General features: G+C 35.6%; 1 protein-coding gene across 1 annotated transcript in view; it reads right to left on the bottom strand.

Moving 5' to 3' along the window:
• Positions 1-19,235, bottom strand: part of SBF2 (SET binding factor 2) — a 272,334-nt gene that overhangs the window by 27,738 nt on the left and 225,361 nt on the right. Inside the window, exons 26-30 of the mRNA XM_074149757.1 lie at positions 17,796-17,994; positions 15,666-15,862; positions 10,553-10,690; positions 9,319-9,414; positions 2,662-2,846 (exon numbers count right to left, since the gene is read on the bottom strand). Of these exons, the coding sequence (XP_074005858.1) occupies positions 2,662-2,846; positions 9,319-9,414; positions 10,553-10,690; positions 15,666-15,862; positions 17,796-17,994 (815 nt within the window). The remainder of the gene's footprint in view (positions 1-2,661; positions 2,847-9,318; positions 9,415-10,552; positions 10,691-15,665; positions 15,863-17,795; positions 17,995-19,235) is intronic.

Below are 19,235 nucleotides of genomic sequence, written 5' to 3' on the forward strand. Positions count from 1 at the left end.
TTGAAAAGGACAACAGGAGACAATTTAAAAGGGAAGCATATTTTTCGCTGACAGTCTCATCAAATCTCAAATTCTTGCCTTCTTTATTGCTAAAAGTTTCAATTCCTAATTAAAAATATCTGTTTAGTTAAACACCTGACCAGGATAACAAAAATCCTTACGACACTTGCAAAATGTACCATAATAAAGTACTCATCTACTGTTCATAATAGCAAAACGTATTGCATGGCAGTATGCATTATTTTTAATAATAGTAGTAGTAATAATACTAGTAAAAAACCAAAGTTGAGTGATGAATGTGTTGAGTTCCTTGTAAACGACATAATGTGCTTTCCTTAGGATTTTTAGAGCAAATTAGCAATAAATAAATAAAAATTAAAATAATTGTATGGATGACATACCAACACTGCAGGACAATTTCTAGTAGTTCAATAAAGCAAAAAAAAGTAACCCCCGAATCCAAAAAGAACCCCCAAAATGGCAAACTAGCTAACTCACCTAAGCAGCCACTGCACATTGAGACAGTTGTTTGTCTAAAGTACCTACTTCAATACAAAACAGCAGTCAGGGAATACCTGATATAATCTCCAAGAGGTTTTCCTAGCAGAATTCTTCATGTTTTGTTTTACTTAATGCATTTAGAAAATGAGCAGTAAGAGAGGAGAACTGAATTAACAGATCAATATAGCAGCCTTCCAGTACCTGAAGGGGGCCTAGAGGAGAGATGGGAAGGGAAGCTATCAGGGAGTGGAGCCATAGGACAAGGGGTAATGGTTTTAAACTGGAAGTGGGGAGATTTAGATTAGGTATGAGGAGGAAATTCTTTACTATGAGGGTGGTGAGACACTGGAACAGATTGCCCAGAGAAGTTGTGAATGCTCCACTCCTGGAAGTGTTCAAGGCCAGGCTGGATGGGGCTTTGAGCAACCTGGTCTAGTGGAAGGTGTCCCTGCCCATGGCAAGGGGGTTGGAACTCGGTGATTTTTAAGGTCCCTTCCAACCCGAACCATTTTGTGATCAAGTTAGCCAACTGAAAAAAAAGGACTAGGATGAAAACAATAATATGGAGAATTAGGAAGACTACATGAGGAAGACTACATTAAAGTGATGAAAGAATCCACTTTTGACTGAAGTTTATGGGGACTTGGTTTGAAGCATTTAAATGAAGAGATGGTATTAGATTCACAGCCTCCAGATAGCTGGAAGGTGTATTAATGTTAACATAGTGGGATTGCTTGTGGATGAGAAGCTCAACATGAGCCGGCAGTGTGCACTGGCAGCCCAGAAAGCCAACTGCATCCTGGGCTGCATCAAAAGAAGTGTGGCCAGCAGGTCGAGGGAGGTGATTCTACCCTTCTACTCTGCTCTCGTGAGACCCCACCTGGAGTACTGTGTCCAGCTCTGGAGTCCTCAACACAGGAAGGACATGGACCTGCTGGAATGGGTCCAGTGGAGGGCCATGAAGATGATTAGAGGGCTGGAGCACCTCTCCTACAAAGACAGGCTGAGAGAGCTGGGGTTGTTCAGCCTGGAGAAGAGAAGGCTCTGGGGAGACCTCATAGCAGCCTTCCAATATCTGAAGGGAGCCTACAGGAGAGCTGGAGAGGGACTCTTTGTCAGGAGATGTAGTGACAGGACAAGGGGTAATGGTTTTAAACTGAAAGAAGGGAGATTTAGATTAGGTATTAGGAATAAATTCTTTACTGTGAGGGTGGTGAGACACTGGAACAGATTGCCCAGGGAAGTTGTGGATGCCCCATCCCTGGAGGTGTTCAAGGCCAGGCTGGATGGGGCTTTGAGCAACCTGGTCTAGTGGGAGGTGTCCCTGCCCATGGCAGGGGGGTTGGAACTTGATGATCTTTAAGGTCCCTTCCAACTCTAACCATTCTATGATTCTATTTAGGTGCAATTAAGTGTGACTGAAAGCATGAACTTACAGATACAGACCTCCAGCACTTCCCTTGGAATATCTCTGAACAGCCTCTACAAGGGGCAGCAAGCTCCACTGCGGCTACACCAGCCCCACACCATTTGCCTACAGCCCCATCATTCCTTGTTATCCTAGCAGCTACACTGAGGAGAGCCAAGCTCTAACGCCCACACTCCCTGCAAAGCCAATGCAGGGAGACAGCTGAGACAGCGAAAACATGGTGACTTCCAAACATGAAGGCTGTGCTGGATCCTCTGTTGCCTAGCAATGTATTTCCTTCTTAGCCAAGCCTTTCCCAATCTGAATGCTCTTACCTTGTACAAAAGCTATTCCATTCCTTTAGTCTCCTGTTACTCCTCTTTGTATGCCTTAGCTCTACTGCACATCAGCACGTGACCAGAAGTGACAGAGGGCTCTCTACTCACAGAACTTCCATGAGTTTGAGCCTGATCTTTAACCGCTCTTTAAGATAATTTCATATGTTTCTATTTTTTTTTTTGTCTTATATAACCACAGAGCTTGATTTTCACCACCCCACCCCACCCTCCACCGAGTTATGCTGCATTAATTGCTATTCTGCGTATAGGAATAATCCTCATAAGAGTTTACACCTTCAGGAGAGTTATCCATCCACCTTATCTGGATTATTGTTTATCATTTTGTAAAAACATTAGGGTTATTAAACTCAAGCCAAATAAAAACTATGTTAACAACAAAAAAATTGCCATTACCCGTAGCTGAGATTTTTCTCCAAATATATAGAGTGCTGCTTGCCGTCTCAAAAGCTGACTTTGCAGAAAAGGGCTGCTACTGTAGGAAGTGGTGTTATCTTTCCCTGCAAGTCTTGCACCAACATCAACGAATGGAGTCTGAGAGTTGATAAATCGGTTGCTTGAACGAAGACTCGCCCATACACCTTCATAAAGATGAAAAACATTTTAAAACCTCTTTGCATGAGGCACTAGAGATCATAATTATTAAGGCATATGCTAAAACATAATTTGGAAAGCATAGTGTTTAAATATGTCATTTGCATCCTTCATAGGACATAATTAACATAGGCATAATTAACAGCGCATACTGGAAAGAAATATTCTCGTAACAAAAAATGTCAAAAGCATCCTACTGCGCTGTCATTTAACCTAAGATACTAATCAAACTCTGCACAGCACTTTCTATTGTAGAGGAAATGGTTGCTATGATATCAGAAATACAATGATAAAATGAATCACAACTTGCAAGTAATTAACATCCATGTAAGTAGATGGAAATAAAATCACTAGTCTTGTTCTTTTCAGAAGTAGGGACAAAAATTTGATGTACTTCCTTGTCAAAGGCATATTATTTTGTAAGTATAACTAGTAAGAATATTATATAATTACCTTCAAAACCAGAAACAGTATCACTTAAAATTCTCTGTTACCTAGAATTCCTGTGTTTCTTTCACCCTACACAATGCAATAGTATCAACCATACCATATTATAATGAAAATGTATGTAAGGACGATCAATTAAAATATTACACTTCAGGATAAAGCATTCCATGTTTACTCTTGAAATGCCATGATTAAAATGCACAATGCCATCAATTTTAGGTTTTAATTGTCCATGTCTAATGGACAATTAGAAATGAAAATTAATTTAAGGAAGTTCTTTTTTTCATCATGTGTTTCATAGCTATGTTCTAGCAGATGTGACTACTGTTGTGTGAATAGAGAGAAGAATGCCTAGGAGATCTTACAGTTTTAATCTGGCTGTAAGATTGCCATTACTCTGGCAGTTGGGCATGGTACAGAAATCCCAAAGCCAGCAACAACATGAGTTTGAAACTGCAGTGTGATGTGGAACCACGGACTTGCCCCTGAAAGCAGCACAGCAATATTCGAATGGCATTGTACCCACCTAATAACCTGCCTCTCAACAGAATTTTTAGTTTGCACATTGTGCCTTGCTGATGCAGCTATATTATCATTTCCAGAGGAGGAAATTCCTACAGCACACAGATGTGTTCTGATCTGATCACACTTAAGGATGTTTCGTGATTTCACCATAAGATAAAGTAGTAATAAACCAGATTGTCAAGGCCTGTTTAGCACCAACAAAAGAAAAGACAAGTAGAAAATATTTTTCTGTTTCTTGTGCCTTAGTTAATGATTTTGTGAGACTGCTTTTGTGTGTCCAATGTGAGGTATGTGAAAGGTACTTTATTTTCAGAATATAAATAGCACTACTTGAAAATCAAATCCCTTAAAGTATACTAAATTTGGCTTTCAAATGGCAGTGTGAAATTCTTTAACCCAATATGCAGTAAATCAGATTATCAGAAGAGACTCTTGTCCATAAATCTGTGAAGCAAGATATCCAAAAGAGGCACCAGAAATACCTCGCAGTAGTAGAAATTTAGATATACAGTACCAAAACCCCCTCTAACCCCTTCAGTAAAATCCAGTAATATGCATAGTTAACATTTCTTGCATAGACGAAAAAAGCTACAGATAACAGTAAAATTCCACTGAGATAGCTCAACCAGCAAAATAATTTTATTCTTTTTTTTTTTTTTGTAGCAGGATTATATATCTATTAAAGAATAATTCTATACAGTAATCCTCAACAGGGACTCGTCTGTACAGTTTAGCTTGTCTGCCTGCCTGGCTGCTTGCCTTAGATGTGAGAAAACGAATAGGATTAACTGAGAAAGGTTGGTTAGGAACTTATGAACTGGTAACAGTTCTGAACAGTCTCCTCTTCAAAGACAGCCAGTTTTATAAAATACCTCACATAGTAAAGTATTATGTTTAGTATAAACTTTTGTTCCACATCTGAACTATTACAGATGAAATAATAAAGACTTTAAGAAGCAGAAATCACAGCAAGTATTTAATAACAGAAATAATTTCTTTTTCATTTGGTATGAAAAAATGCTAGCTCCAATACAGACAACTGTCCCGAGAGATGATATATACAAAAATACACAGTTGCACTTTCTAACATTTTACAAATACAGGCCATTATTAGTGCCTGTAGGACATCAAAAGCAACAAAACTGGTTACAAATACATGCAAATGAACATGTTTACCACTGACGGATAACAGTGATTAAAAGACACTTATATTTCTATTGTAATTTTGCCTAATTTTTGCCAGCAGTATCTAGCTTTTATTATTTGGCATAAATTGTATTATTATGACTTTCTAATTTGGCAGATATAAATTTTTCCCTGTTCACTAACATTAACGGTAATTTTGGAAATAACATTATTTCTTAGTTAATTTACTAAAGCAGTAGGAATACCAAATGCTCTTCTGCAGAATTTATTTTCTGCTGTTTAAAATGTTCACACTGAAAATTTTCCACGTATCACTCTGCATTAGACCATAACATTACTAAATAATAACACGGTGAAGTGTGTGACTAATCACTGTCACTGCATCTTACATGCAATGGCCAAAAAACCCCAAAACAACACAACAACACTGAACTAAAATGACAAAATTTTGTTAATGCAGAATTAAGACTGTCAGTATCACTTTAGCATGTATTAAGATATTGTAGTAATTATGGAGATGGTAGAAAAGAATGTGCTTTCAGGACACAGAATACAGTACCTTGATGGACTCTTCCCTTAGTTGTTGATTTGGAATTTGAATGAGTGAAACATTTATCTCTGTACCCAAGCACTGGTAGATAACAGTTAAGACAGAAGGAGGAGGAATGGAATGCACATTGCAGCGAGACACATTGCAGGAGAAAAGAAAAGGGTTACTTATTAATTTCCAAAGATCTAGTATATATTGAATTTCTTTATAGTACATGATTTATCAGACAGCACAAATCTTAGTCATCACAAGACAAAACATCAATCAAGTTAGAAAACCAATATAAAATGGGAAGGAAGTATCCATTTATCAAAAAGGAGTAATTTCCATTGTCATTGCAATAGTTTCAAACATGCAGCACAGCCATCATGTGTTTTTCCATAATTATAATACCAAAGGAAATGTAACAATTAAATCATTCTGCTGAATACTTTAATGAAAGCTTTTATCCAGCTGAAAGTTAGCTTAATTAAAAATTGAAAATGTCAGTGCTTTTTAAAAAAACTATTTTAGTCTATTTTAGGTACATAATTTGATGGACCTCAAAATCAAATCAGAGTGCAAGATATTAGTTCTATACACCTACAAACATTTTTAAAGGACTTAATTTAGAAAACATGTAATATCTATCACACAAAGAGATTTCCTCCCCCCATGCAAAACTTCTCATTTTCAGTGGCAGCCTGATATGCTTATCAGAGGGTTTATTTTTGGCTCAAAAGCCACATCAACATAAGCAAGTTCTTTTAATACAAATATTCTATTAAAACATACTCAAAAGTATTAATGTCTCCTGCTTTTAAAACAAGTGTCCGAGTTGAGTCTGTATCTATTAATTATAAATATCCTAGTATTTTTCCAACAGCAGCAAATCATACTGAGAAAACATTTTATTCTACTAAATTACACAACAATGCCAGGTAAGAAGTGCTGTTCTGTAGAACCACACTATAAAGTAATATAAGAAGAAAAGGTATGTATTTTGAGTGAACTTACAATTCTTATGAAAGATATCAACCAAGGTATTGCCAAAAAAAAAGTCCAAGAATGAAAATATGTTATAAAATATAAGTATTTGGCCAAATATTTCAGATCAGAAACAACTTAACTGAGCTTTAGGCAACTATTTTATTACAGTGTTTCAGATAAAGTAAAAAAATGTACCTGACAGACACATATATTCAGAACAATTGATGAGTATTAAGAACAATGATGATTTATAAAAATGAGAAATACTATTCAAGTACTAGCACATATCTTTTAAATTTTAAAAGGATGTGTATTAAAAATACGTTGTCTGGCACAGAAAATAGAAAATGTCATTTTCAATTGGTGTACCGTAGCTGAACCTGACTTTTGAGCCCTGGTACGTGCGAGAATAAAAACAAGGAAAAAAAAAGAGGGATCCAGAATTAAAACCACAAAAAAAGTGCTATTGTATTTTGTACAGTGTAGTGCATAAACCGTAGCTCCTTGCTATGATAAGGTAACTAGCTAACCCCATTATACTTTTTTTTCCTTCTTTTTTCTTTTTTTAATTATTCTTAGGAATACGGAGGACAGAGAAATCACTATTTTTACACTGCCTGCATAAAATAAGTCTGTTTTTTCAGCTGACCAAAAACCTGTATTTTTGGTCCTGTCTTGTGACACTACTTCACATGTGAAATGTAACTAGCTGTGAAAAAGTAGTAAAAAAACTTTGTCATAGTAAATCACATGAATTAATTTGAGAACAACAATTTTAGAGATTCTGTATACTTAGCATATTTTAGAGTTTCTTCTCAAAGAATTCTGTTAGCTAATCTAAAAACCCTACTGTTTACTTCTCTATAGGGAGGTATTCCCTTTCCCTGTTCTCTCTTACCCTGTCAACTTCTCACCTTCACTAGGGCTCCCATTGTACTTGTCAAACATTCTTATGTTTCAGCAAAGTCCTTGTGTATCCTGCTGAACTGTGAACAGACCGCAGATACTGGGCTGTAATTACACCTTTCAGATATCCAGAGCAGGTGTGGCATCAATCCAGCAAGACACAAGATAACTTCTCTGCCCTCTTCCCGATTACTGCTGAAATTTAGCCAAGAGACTTCAACGTCCAACAAAACAATGTCTGTGACCTCATACTGCCTCGAGACTCCTCTCTTCTCCACTAAGTAGCAACAAATTCATCCCATCACACTTACCACAAACTCTAACCCCAGAAACCAGCAATAGTTATTTCAGTAATCCTTTTATCTTCAAAAGACAACTTCCATACAGCCAACCAGCAAGCTTTCCCTTACTTATCTAGAGCACCTTCGCTGCCCCTCAGCACCACTTCGCTGTTGGCACTTTTGTCCCAACACGAGAGGATGGAATACAACCAAATGTCTGCTGTCAGCTATCCAGCATTTTTGCTATTTCAGTACAAAGTCAAGCTGGGCACAGCCACCAATTTATCTAACAATTCCAGACACCATTAACTCCTGTTCTCTTAGCTCCCTAGCCATTTTGCCTATCCAATTAAAATCACTATGTTTTTTCATCTCCATGTACTATAACAACACAGTGAGCAGAGAACATAAACAGAACATTTAGATATGAAATATGTATATACTATGATTAATGAAAATGCACAAAATTTTCCATTCTTCGGTGATTACTATTTAACTGCCCTTCCTCTCTTCGCTTCCACTACAACTCTCACATAACTTCTCTATACAGCTCTGAGTATTTTCCTTTCTTTCCCTTCTCCTCCCTCCTGCCTTCTTCCTTCCTTCCTTCATTTCTCTAATCTCTTTTGAAAGTTTTTATCTATGAAATTGCTTTATTCTTCCCCACACGAAGCAACAGTTTTTCTATCACACAGTAATTTAGGTTGGAAGGGACCTCAGCAGGTCAAAGTAGGTCTAACTAATTTTAGATGAGGTATCTTATGGCCTTTCTCACTCCCACCTCTGAAAATCTGAGCTGCATTTGCTGTAAGATGGTTAATGCTCACAAAGTTGGAAGGTGTCAAAAACGAAGAAACCCAACTTTTAGATGCTTAGAAATAATTTTAAGAGCAGCCTTCAGGGCTAAAAAGCAATAAAGAAACACAAAATGCTCCCTTTTGGAAAATAATCCCTGTCCTAACAAACATATATTTAAGGAATTTGATGCACTAATTTATGCATATATTGTACATAAAAAAATCATAACAATTTAATCGGACTAGAAAAGTAGTAGTAGTTGGCATCCACTTCAGAGAATGAAAGCTTCTTGTAGAAATGACACTGATAAGCCCTTGTACCTAAGAACAAAGTGCCTTCTTCGGAAATAGTTATCTCCCTACTTATTACAGCTTGGCCACATAACTCTCTCCTTTACCTAGAGTAAAATTATTCAGATAGATTATTTGTAACTTTATGAAGCATCAGCTAATTTTCAGCCAAATGCCAGAATGATCTGTAATTGGAGATTCTAAAGTGTATTCAATCCTAATATAAAATAAGCATTTTCAGGTCATACATTTTAGACAAATTAAAACCACGGATGAATCAAAAAGTATTTAGAAACATAATTCCTAATTGAGTGCTTAATTTTCCACTAATTTCCAACATGAAACAAGCTTTATTTCAATGGTAAGTAAGGGACTTAAACAGAAATTAGATACTTAGATGCTGTTATGGACTGAGGCTAATCTTCAATTTCTGTTTTGTTGTTTCACAGAGTAATGAATCAGCAAGCAGTGTAATTATTTTTATTTCACTAAAATTTTGTTAGCATTTATTATTTCAAATAACAGACTTTGAACTAGTCTTACTAACCTCCTCGAGCAAAGCTATTGGATAGATTTACATCCAAATGTCCTGGCACTACCTGCTTAAACACAGTAGACATTCTTGAAGCCCTCCTTTCAGTGCCTAAAGTCAGCCAAAAAAAGAATAGAAGATTAAAAAACTACAGTGTTACTCAGACTAACGCTTAACTGATAAAAATGCCCTTTTTCACACAATACAGGTAATTCTTGCCAATTTTGTACTTCAGATGTATTTTTTAAGACATGTATACATTGGCAACAGCATGGAGATGTTAGATACAGCTAAGCAATCAACATATTTTACAATAAATGAAGCAAAGCATGCACACTTTGGGAAGGGTGTTATTTTACAAGAAAAGCCACTGTTTGTCTATATTGGGCCTATTACCACCAACTGAATAAGACAAGACAGACACAATTTCAAGTCACATACTCCTCTTTCTAAGACATTGGGGTTATCTTCACAGAAATCTTACCAGTTTTCATCATAAAATAACTGAAATAAAACATGGATTCATTTCTTCACGGATCCACATATGCATAATTCAAATAGTGTATTTTGGAATAGTTTTCACTGCAAGTAAAGCTCTACTTGGAACTGACATTAACAGTCCGTTATGAGTACATAACACACATGAAAATGCCTACATACCTTCCATTGCTGCTGTAGCTAAACAGTGCATCTGTTCATATAGAATCTGAGCTTGCTATGTTGTACCTTCTCATTATATGAAAGAGTGGTATTTTGCATTCCTTCAGTTTGGCAGTCTCTTATTCAATATACAGTTTTCAATACACTTAATTTATTATAAAACACTTTAAAGTGCATCTTTGCTTTTGATTCTGTTATATGATGTTGCATTTGATATTAAAAAAAAAAAACTGGAAAGATTTGGGATCTTGATATCCTGGAGAACTTTACTTGTTCCAGAATCGTAATAAATGACTAATGCTTCAAGATTGGCCCATCATAGTCAAGAGAATTTAAGCAAAAACTATGACCAAAAGTCAATCATTTACTGTCAGATTAAGAATACTGAAAAAATATTTTGGGAAAGATTATAAACATCCTTTACATATGGAAAACACATTAACTGAAACTAAGACTGAATAAGCTATCTGGAAAGTGGAACAACAAAGAAACAACAGAATTCATATGGGACAAACTGAACTAAGACCAATGCAGAGAAAGCTCACTTTTCAACTTAGCCATAGAAAAGCACTGTATAAATCAATTTTACCTGGAGACAGAGCAATTGTTGGTCTAACAGTGAGAGTATTACTGCCATTCATTTTGCAGTGGACGGATATCACATTCAGCAAGGCTTGTAGGTATTTCTCCTGTTCTATGCTGCTTGAAGATTCTAAGGAAGCAGGAGCTAGAGTCAAAAGAATGGAACACATTAAAATAAAAAGTACATTTATAAATACAAAGGATAGCAAAATAAAAAGCTTATTATGTAAAGCAGAGCATTGAAAATGTCATGGTTTGTCTATGAAAGGTTCAAAAAGCCATCCATTCCTTTGATGACAAAGAATGCTCAGATGTTCATCACCAGAGCAGCACCCAGCAACGTTCTGTTGCATTCCATTCCACAAAGCTGAACTTCTGAAAGAGTCTGTTACCCCATGGTTACTACTTAAAACATTTATTATTAGCCAGAGATCAATACAAACGGAATGGAGATGATGTTGCTTTCCCTTTACTCAGAACGAGACGTAACATTTCTAAATTTGTGCTACTTGTTGGCAAATTTCAGCCTTTTTAAAAAAAAGTGTAGAGAACAGATAGAACTGTTTCTTTAACAAAAGTCAAAACCGTATTCAACCAGCTCTTCCTCATTCCAGTAAAGGAAGGTTACTTACATATAACTGGAGGTTCCTCGAGACATATTGCCTGTTTACCAAAAGTATATCCAAATCAAAAGATAGCAGTGTTTATGCGCTCTGCTGCATTTAGAGACATCAATGGACACAATCTACATGTCCTTCCGGTACCCTATGCCCAGAATCTGACCTTTTTAATGGATTAAAAAAAAAGAGGAAAGAGGCTGGACAGTGCATGCACACCTGGATAACACACATCAAGTAATGTTCCTGTTCCCTAGTGAAAGTCCACTTACTCCTTCACCAGTAGGTAACTTCAGGAAGTGTCTTCTCACATGCTTAGGTAACTTGTAGGAGGGGGGACTGCACTGTTGTGAGAACCACAATTCCTTCTCTGAAAACCTCTTAATAATCCTTTACATATGTAGTTCAGGTGACTGTTTACTCTACAGATCTTAGAAAAAGAATCATTTTCCAGTTGTTATTGATGTTGCTTAAGTTGCTGGAGACATGGAGAAGGGCCATTTCAGAGAGAGAGAAGCATCTGTGAAAGACTGGATGAAAGCAACGCCAGAGAGGAAACAGACAGTTTAAAAACAGAACGCGAAGGAAAAAAACACAAGATGAGAAGGTATGATGCTCTGAGAAAGTACTGAAGTTAAACAGACAGTCCACTTAAGACAATCTTAAGACTTAAAGAAGTTAAGCAACCAATAACAAAAAACAGAATTCAGGGAAAAAAAAATAAATAAGAAAAATAAGAAAATAAATCTTAACCAGAAAAACTCCATCCATTTGTGCCCGGGTGCAAGGACTTGAAGGAAGGAGATGAAGTCAGGTCCTAGGCCATACTATGATGACAAAAAAAAGCGTCCAGTCTCAGTAAGTCAGATGTTTTTCCAATGTGAAACAAAATTTTTTGAATTCTAATTTATTGCAGCCACCTCTGGACTCGCTATAGGACAAAAATGTCATAGCTCCTTATACCAGGATTTGGTATCTTGAGTCACAGTCAAGATTTGGAATGGGAAATAGAGTCAAAGAATTTGATTGAGGACATTTTGACAAACCACAATGGTAATTTATAAATAGTCTTCCCCAGTGATGACCCAATCAGATTCTATGCAAATTAGCTGGAGGTGGCAAAAGAAATTTAAAGATAGCCCTGTTAAAATTAGTATCTAAATAGCCCTGCTAAAATTAGTGTCTCAATTGGAAGCACAATTAGGAAGTGATTAGAAAATGTACATGCGGGAAACATCATGCTGTTTCTGACAAAGTAGAATAAGCCTGAAGAAAAACATTATTTTCTTTTCAACTCTTTAGCAGGGTTTACACATCCTGAAATCCACTTGAATGATCTCTGGGTCTCCTAGTCCTTGAACCAATGCCACAAAAAGTCAATTTAGGTCTTAACAATTTAGTTAAATGAAAGGAAATGAAATGTCTAAATGAAAGGATAATGTCCTTACCATTTGCACTTACAAAAATTTTATTTTGTGAAGAGCATTGTGTGTGTTTTAGGAAGGAGACTCAGGAGATAAACAGCTTGACTTAAATGAAAGTCTGTTATTGAACCGAGCAGATATCCGAATTAAAGACTGAGGGCAATAATGTCCCTGTGAAGGATTACAGATGGAAAATTTGCCCTTCATCCTTAGCATTGATCATCCCCCCTCACACAAGATGTAACAGCAGTATAAAAGGATGAAAGACTTCTGGTGAATCAAAGCATAAGCCCCTTACCTGCATAGGTGAACAGGTATTTCTATAAAGTGACTGATCTTTTAAGAACTGTATCATACACAAAGGCCATCACAACAGCATAGATTTAAACAAAAGATGGGGATGGAGATCCTGGTAGCAATTTTATAAATCCCAGGAAAGGAATTAATTGCTTAGTAATAAAGTAAGATTGCCTTGGCTGCTAATATGTGCTCTATATGCCTGGTTACAGGTTGCCCCTTTCTCTTACAACAGGTCCTACTACAGCCAATAATCCAGCCTGTATCAAGATAACTGTTCTCTTGTATAGTGTTACTACATACAAGAAACACAGTCTTCCTACATGGCAGTTGACCAATACTTGGTAATTCAGGTGTAGAATGTCGTATTTAGAACTACAATGGTCTGCAAAAAAATTCCCGGAAAGGCTGAAGTGAAATTCAGAAACCAATCTTCAGAAATTTTTTAAAAGACCTGTATACTCTCCATCTCATATTCAAACATCTGTTCATAGTCCTTTGTGGACAGATGTTAGAAAAATACAATTCTGTTGCACATGAAGTTTGATCCATACAGCAATTTATTATCATGCATAATTTCTTGAAAAAGTATGTTCTGTACTTCTTATATAACATACTGATCTCAACTATGCTTTGAAAACTTGCTTAACATACAATGTTCCTTAAGTTCCAGCAGGTCCTCGTTGTTTCTGTGTATCGATCCAGAACTGCCTAATAAAAACCTGCTCCTATGAAATGTCTGCTTAGGAAGGTATGCATCTGTCAACTTCATTTAATTTATCTTTGTCCTCTTAGTTTCCATCACAATGTGTTTTCCTTCATTGTACACAACTCCTGCTGAGGCAAATGCACATGCCTGTGCACAACCATCTTTATTGACCAGTTTCTTCAAAAGTTTTGTTTCACCAAGCTTCAATTTCGTTATGAATAAAATAAATATCCTATAAATATTTTTCATTTTCCTTGCAGTACCTTCAAGAGTCTCCATTTTCTTCACATTTTAAAAGAAACAGTAACCCCAGAAGCTGATGTCAGACAGTGTTAGTCACCCAGATTCTGTATTGCCTAATAAACTGCTGGAAGTATGACAATGGCAATATAAAAGACTGTATAAAGTTAAAAAGAGAAATCACCTACAAAAGTAATGAGATTACATATAGGAAATGTGCTTTAATGGGTCAGGCTTTGAAAATCTTGTTTTAGAAAGCTCTTATACTTCCATGCATTCAGAAATGATAGCTACTACAGAAAACATGGAAGTGTTTGTCTTTATATAATTTGTGGACTATTCCTGCAGAATTTTTTCAATTTATTCTATTTGTAACAGGTTAAAGATGCCTAGCCAGTACTTCAGCTAAGACAATCAGTATTAAATCAGTTTATAAGACTAACATTTGAATTACCGTGCTTAGGATTCACACCATAAACCTGTGGAACAACTGGTGTAGCTCAAAGCTTTGGCAGCTGCTGTGTTAACTACTGGTAGTACTTCACTGATTCGTTTTATGAATCTTTTCAACAAAAATGCATTATATAAAGCACAATTCTTAACCTTGCTTCTCACTCCAACTAAAAAACGCCCCCACAAAACACTGAAGAGATACAATGAATCAGTGCTTCAGCAGATAATTAGTGATTCATAAATTCATGTTAACAGCCAGTCCAGACACTGTCTTGATGTAAAACTGCTTTTCTAGTATCTCTGAAATTTTGAGATTTTAAAGGTGAATTTGATACACAAAAAACCTCATATAGCTAAACGTAACATCTGATATAAGCTGTTCTTTACAACTAAGGAAGTTGTGGTTTTCATAAAGGTAGTCTGTGAAGTAAAAATTCAGGAGGACTACGGAGAAAATAGTTCAATCATGCAGTCCTCAAACTACTTTTATTTGAGTTGCACATAATCATATAGTATGCTTGTTACAGGTTTTGAAAAATTATATTCAGTAGAGTCAAACCTTTTAATTACGCTGTAATCATTATTGTGGTGAAATGGAAACATAAACAGGACTGAGGAATTTCTTTGCTACTTTAATGAGTTCCTAGTATTCCAATTCTGCCTCACATTTTCATTTTCCCAAAAGAGAAAAATTATGGCCCAATTCTAGAATAATTTCTAAGCAACTACCAGTCTGATTAAGGAGAATACTGATTTTTTTTCTTCAGCAATATGCCAAATTCACTGTTGGCATGATATTAACTCAGAAGAAACTATCAGCATGAGTTGGAAATCCAGGCAGTCACAATAAGTAGCCTAAACACTGCCAAATATCTTGATCAGACAAAGGAAGAGATTTACTTAATGAAAGACCTCAACTAGAATCTTTCAGATCTATGCTTTATAAAAAAAAGATAAAATTTAAACTTGTATCACAAAGAAAAACATGAAAAAATCCAATGGATAATGGTATCTAGAATATTTTACATAATCCTCTGTTAAAAGGGACAATGTGCACTCATTACATAAAACAGTGCAAAGGAAAAAGATAATTTGAGGAAAACGGGAAGCTTGCATTGCATTTGGCAGATGTCAGCTCTTACCAAAGACTTTTGGTATGTATATAATCTCCAATCAAATTATTCATTGACATTTTTTGAACCACTTTCATACTATTCAGGATCTCCTTCTTGATATACAGTAATTGAACTGAACTAATATCATCAGATAACCATTCACAACCTGAGACTTTGGATTAAATTGTATCACTGATTTCCTCCAGGAAAATAAGTATTTCTACATTTAATTACTTATACAGAAAGCCTAGCTGTAACAACTTACCTGTAGTATGGGTGTTTTGGGATTTGAAGAGGCCAACAACACCTTTTCCATGAAAGCCCCCAGATCTAAGTAGAAGAGTACTGTTTTTAGTGTTCTTCCAACAGACAACTGGGAGGCGATTGTGACGGTAACAGCGAGCAACTCTCTGCAGACTGCTGTCTTGAACAGACTGAGGTACTACCAGAAGCCCAGGATAACTTTTTGGCAAAAAGGTGAAAAAAATTGAATAACGATTACAACCACTTTCAAAATTTTAAACAACAACAAACAATTCCTAAAATTACAAAATACACCTCAACTGTTATAATTTTTTTTTTTGTAACTCTTAATTTTTAGTCCAGTCCTAGCAAATACATTAATTTGTAAAGAAACTGCATTTTAAAAAAAACTTTAATTATGAGAAGTTTGTGAGACTATCACGACTAGTCTCTTTCCATTTAAGGTTATATTCTATTTAGCAGTATTTTTCTTATTAATATATCTCTTACCTGTGACTATAATGAAGCTATATTTTTCAGCATGATAGAAAAGAGAATTTTGAGGCATGTAAATGTAGTAGTTTTGTTTTGACACTTGTATATGAATATGAATATGTATATGAATATTGAAAGGAAAGATTGTTAGATTGCCTAAAGTATCACAACTAAAACAATAGTTTTTGAGAGAGATTAGGAAATTCACTGATACAATACCTTTAAAAATAGAAAACCCATCAAGATGATTGTTGTGTTCATGTTAGTGAAAAAAGGATTCAAGCAATACGAAAGATTATTTTCTATCTCCTCAAAAAAAATTCAATTTAAGTGCCAATTGCATACATAAAGAAGAAATTAAGACAAGGAGCAGGGAAAAGTTACTGCTTACTAAACAACTTTGTTCCTCTACAATATACATTGTTCCTGTAAATCCACCTCTTTGACAGTTACTGAACTGCCCTCGTACAAAATCAACGTACAAAATATTTATGGTCTACCTCTTAAAACACAGTAACCAAAATAATATGGCACTAGATAAGTATGTATATCCTGAGGTTTGAAATCCACGCATAAATTAATAATATTTTCCAAAAATCCTACAAAATATTGAAAACTGGTAGTCTTACGGGAGGAAAGATCTGTCTGCATAATGTTCAAAGCATAACAAAAATGTACGGATTTAGTGCTTTCATCTGCATTGTCCTCAATGGTGATTGAACAAAGTCTATCTGTTATTCTGGGTAACTCAGAAAACAAGAAAGGATCTAATATTTTTCTAGTGCGCCTTCTTCCATGACAAACTCCTGATTTCATTATCCATAATGAAAGCAATGACTAGTCAAAACTGGCTTTAGAGAATGCAAATACTCTTCTAATGTGACTCATGCAGATCTGCTTCTATATTAAAAAGAATTTTTGTGGGCGTGGTAGTAAACTACATCAGCTTTCACAACAAACTAGGAGTTAGAAACATTTATGTGTTAAAACAAAGCACGAGACTTTCAGCACATGACAAACTTTTAAAGTAGCATAGATACCTTAATGAATTCAATTTTAAAACATATTTCTGTTTGGAGAAGATAGTTACATATAATTGTTTCTGAGGCTTGCTTTTTTATTTAGGATCAGAATAGGTTTTATATGCAAATATATTACATAAATAATTTTCAGTACCAACACAGCAAGTTACAGAAACCATACCTAGAGTGTGAGTTCTATCAGCTAACTTTATTGACTAAGTCAGAAAGCTGAAAAGTAGCCTAATGATTTAGAAATCAGTGTAGAAAGCCAAGAGAGAGAAACTCCTTCAAAAGGCAATTCAGAGTATCTACGTTCGTCTCCTCAAAAAGGCCGTGGGCTATAGAAAGAACCTAGGAAGGAAGACTTGTGTTGTCTGACAGAGCTTTGGGAGCAGCTCTGAAAGCTCGCTTTCAGCTACCATTGTTGGCAGTCTTTCTGAATCTAATGAATACATATGCAGCTGCCAGAAGACGAATCTCTGAGTGGAATACAAATAGCTTCAAGGTCACCAGTTGAACACTCCCACTCTAGACAAAAAATTTTCTCAGAATAAGTTGCTTAAATGGATACATCATGTGGTATGTGTGTTATGTCATCTTTATTTTCAACCACTTGACTGAATTGGTAAACTCACCTCCTGCAAAGTGAATACATCCTGTTCAGTGCAGTTATTCTTAAGTATTCTGTTTTCGAGCGAGAAGAGTTACTGCTGATGGTCCCTAGTCCCAAACGTTGATAGTCTCTGAAACAGGCTCTTTCTACTAATTGCTCCATTGTTGATTTTTCTGATGCTTTTAGGGTGCCACTTGTGTGCAGCTCGCTGTCATCTGAAACTGAAGTTAAAAATCTTTACGAGTTTGCTCCTGGGGAGGCCAGTAGTTACACAGAAAACAAAACATTTGTTTGTCTTACTGTCAGTCATGAATGACAAGAACTAATGGATACAAATCACAGAAATTATAAGCAATAAAATAATATTTTAGTCAGGAAACCTGAATATATCGTGCGATTACCTACCAGCCTTGAGACTGGCATAGCTGACAACCCTCTTGCTAAAGTTGTGCATAAAGTTATCTCATATATTCATTTGAACTGAAACAGGCAGTTAATCTTTCTTTCAACAATTTATGAAAAAATGTTAAACTCACGACTGCTATACAATGATGTACACAAGACAGAATAATGAAAAATGTGCATATAAATTCATTAAACATCCAAGATAAAATGGACCTCACAATTCCTTTAAACTACCCTTAAAACATGTAACAATCTTTGTAAGGTTCGGCTCAATTAAAAAAATATTTCAGTGTCGTAATTTCACAACAGATGACTGTTGGTTTCTTAATGCCTCAAACAGCAGCCACTTTCAGCTCCATTTTCCAAAGCAGAAAAACCTTCAACCGTGAGAAATAAAACCCATGTCACAAGTTCAAACTACACTGAAATTCAAATCAAGCAAGGTCTTTGCACAAAAACTGCCACCTGCCTGTTATTGACACTTTCAACTATTTCCAAATACTTCTGAAAGCAGATTTACTGTTCACAGCATGCATCAGTTACTTGCTACCACCTTAAGCATTGAAATGTGTGCATAAGAGGGGAAGTATTTCTTCATGAATGAGGCACTGAAAAGTATATAAGGATTTAAATCTAAAACAAGACTTTATAAAACTGGAAATTAAAATTATTTTAAAAAATAAAACTTATGATACAATTAAAATTTTACTGGCAGTAGACGATATTCAGAATTTACAGGAGTAGAACCCATATACTTTTTTTTTTGTGTGTGTGCATCTTAGCATAAAAGCTAAATGAGTAATTTTATTGCCCCTACAGCTCATCAAACAAACCCAACAATTCTCTATTTGACCTAAATAATAAAAAGTTTAATGCTGGGGATACCTCCTCTTGTTTCTGTGTTCTCATATTTTTCATGGTAAGAAAGAAGTTACAAAACATTTACAAGTATGAAGTGCACTAATAAGAAACAAATTAAATGAGCTTTAGAAATAAGACATACAGAAACTTGGTATTTAGCAATTTTGAATGGAAAGCTATAAATGACTCAGATAAG

Source organism: Numenius arquata, chromosome 6 (genome assembly GCF_964106895.1).
Source record: "Numenius arquata chromosome 6, bNumArq3.hap1.1, whole genome shotgun sequence".
Lineage (NCBI taxonomy): Eukaryota > Metazoa > Chordata > Aves > Charadriiformes > Scolopacidae > Numenius > Numenius arquata.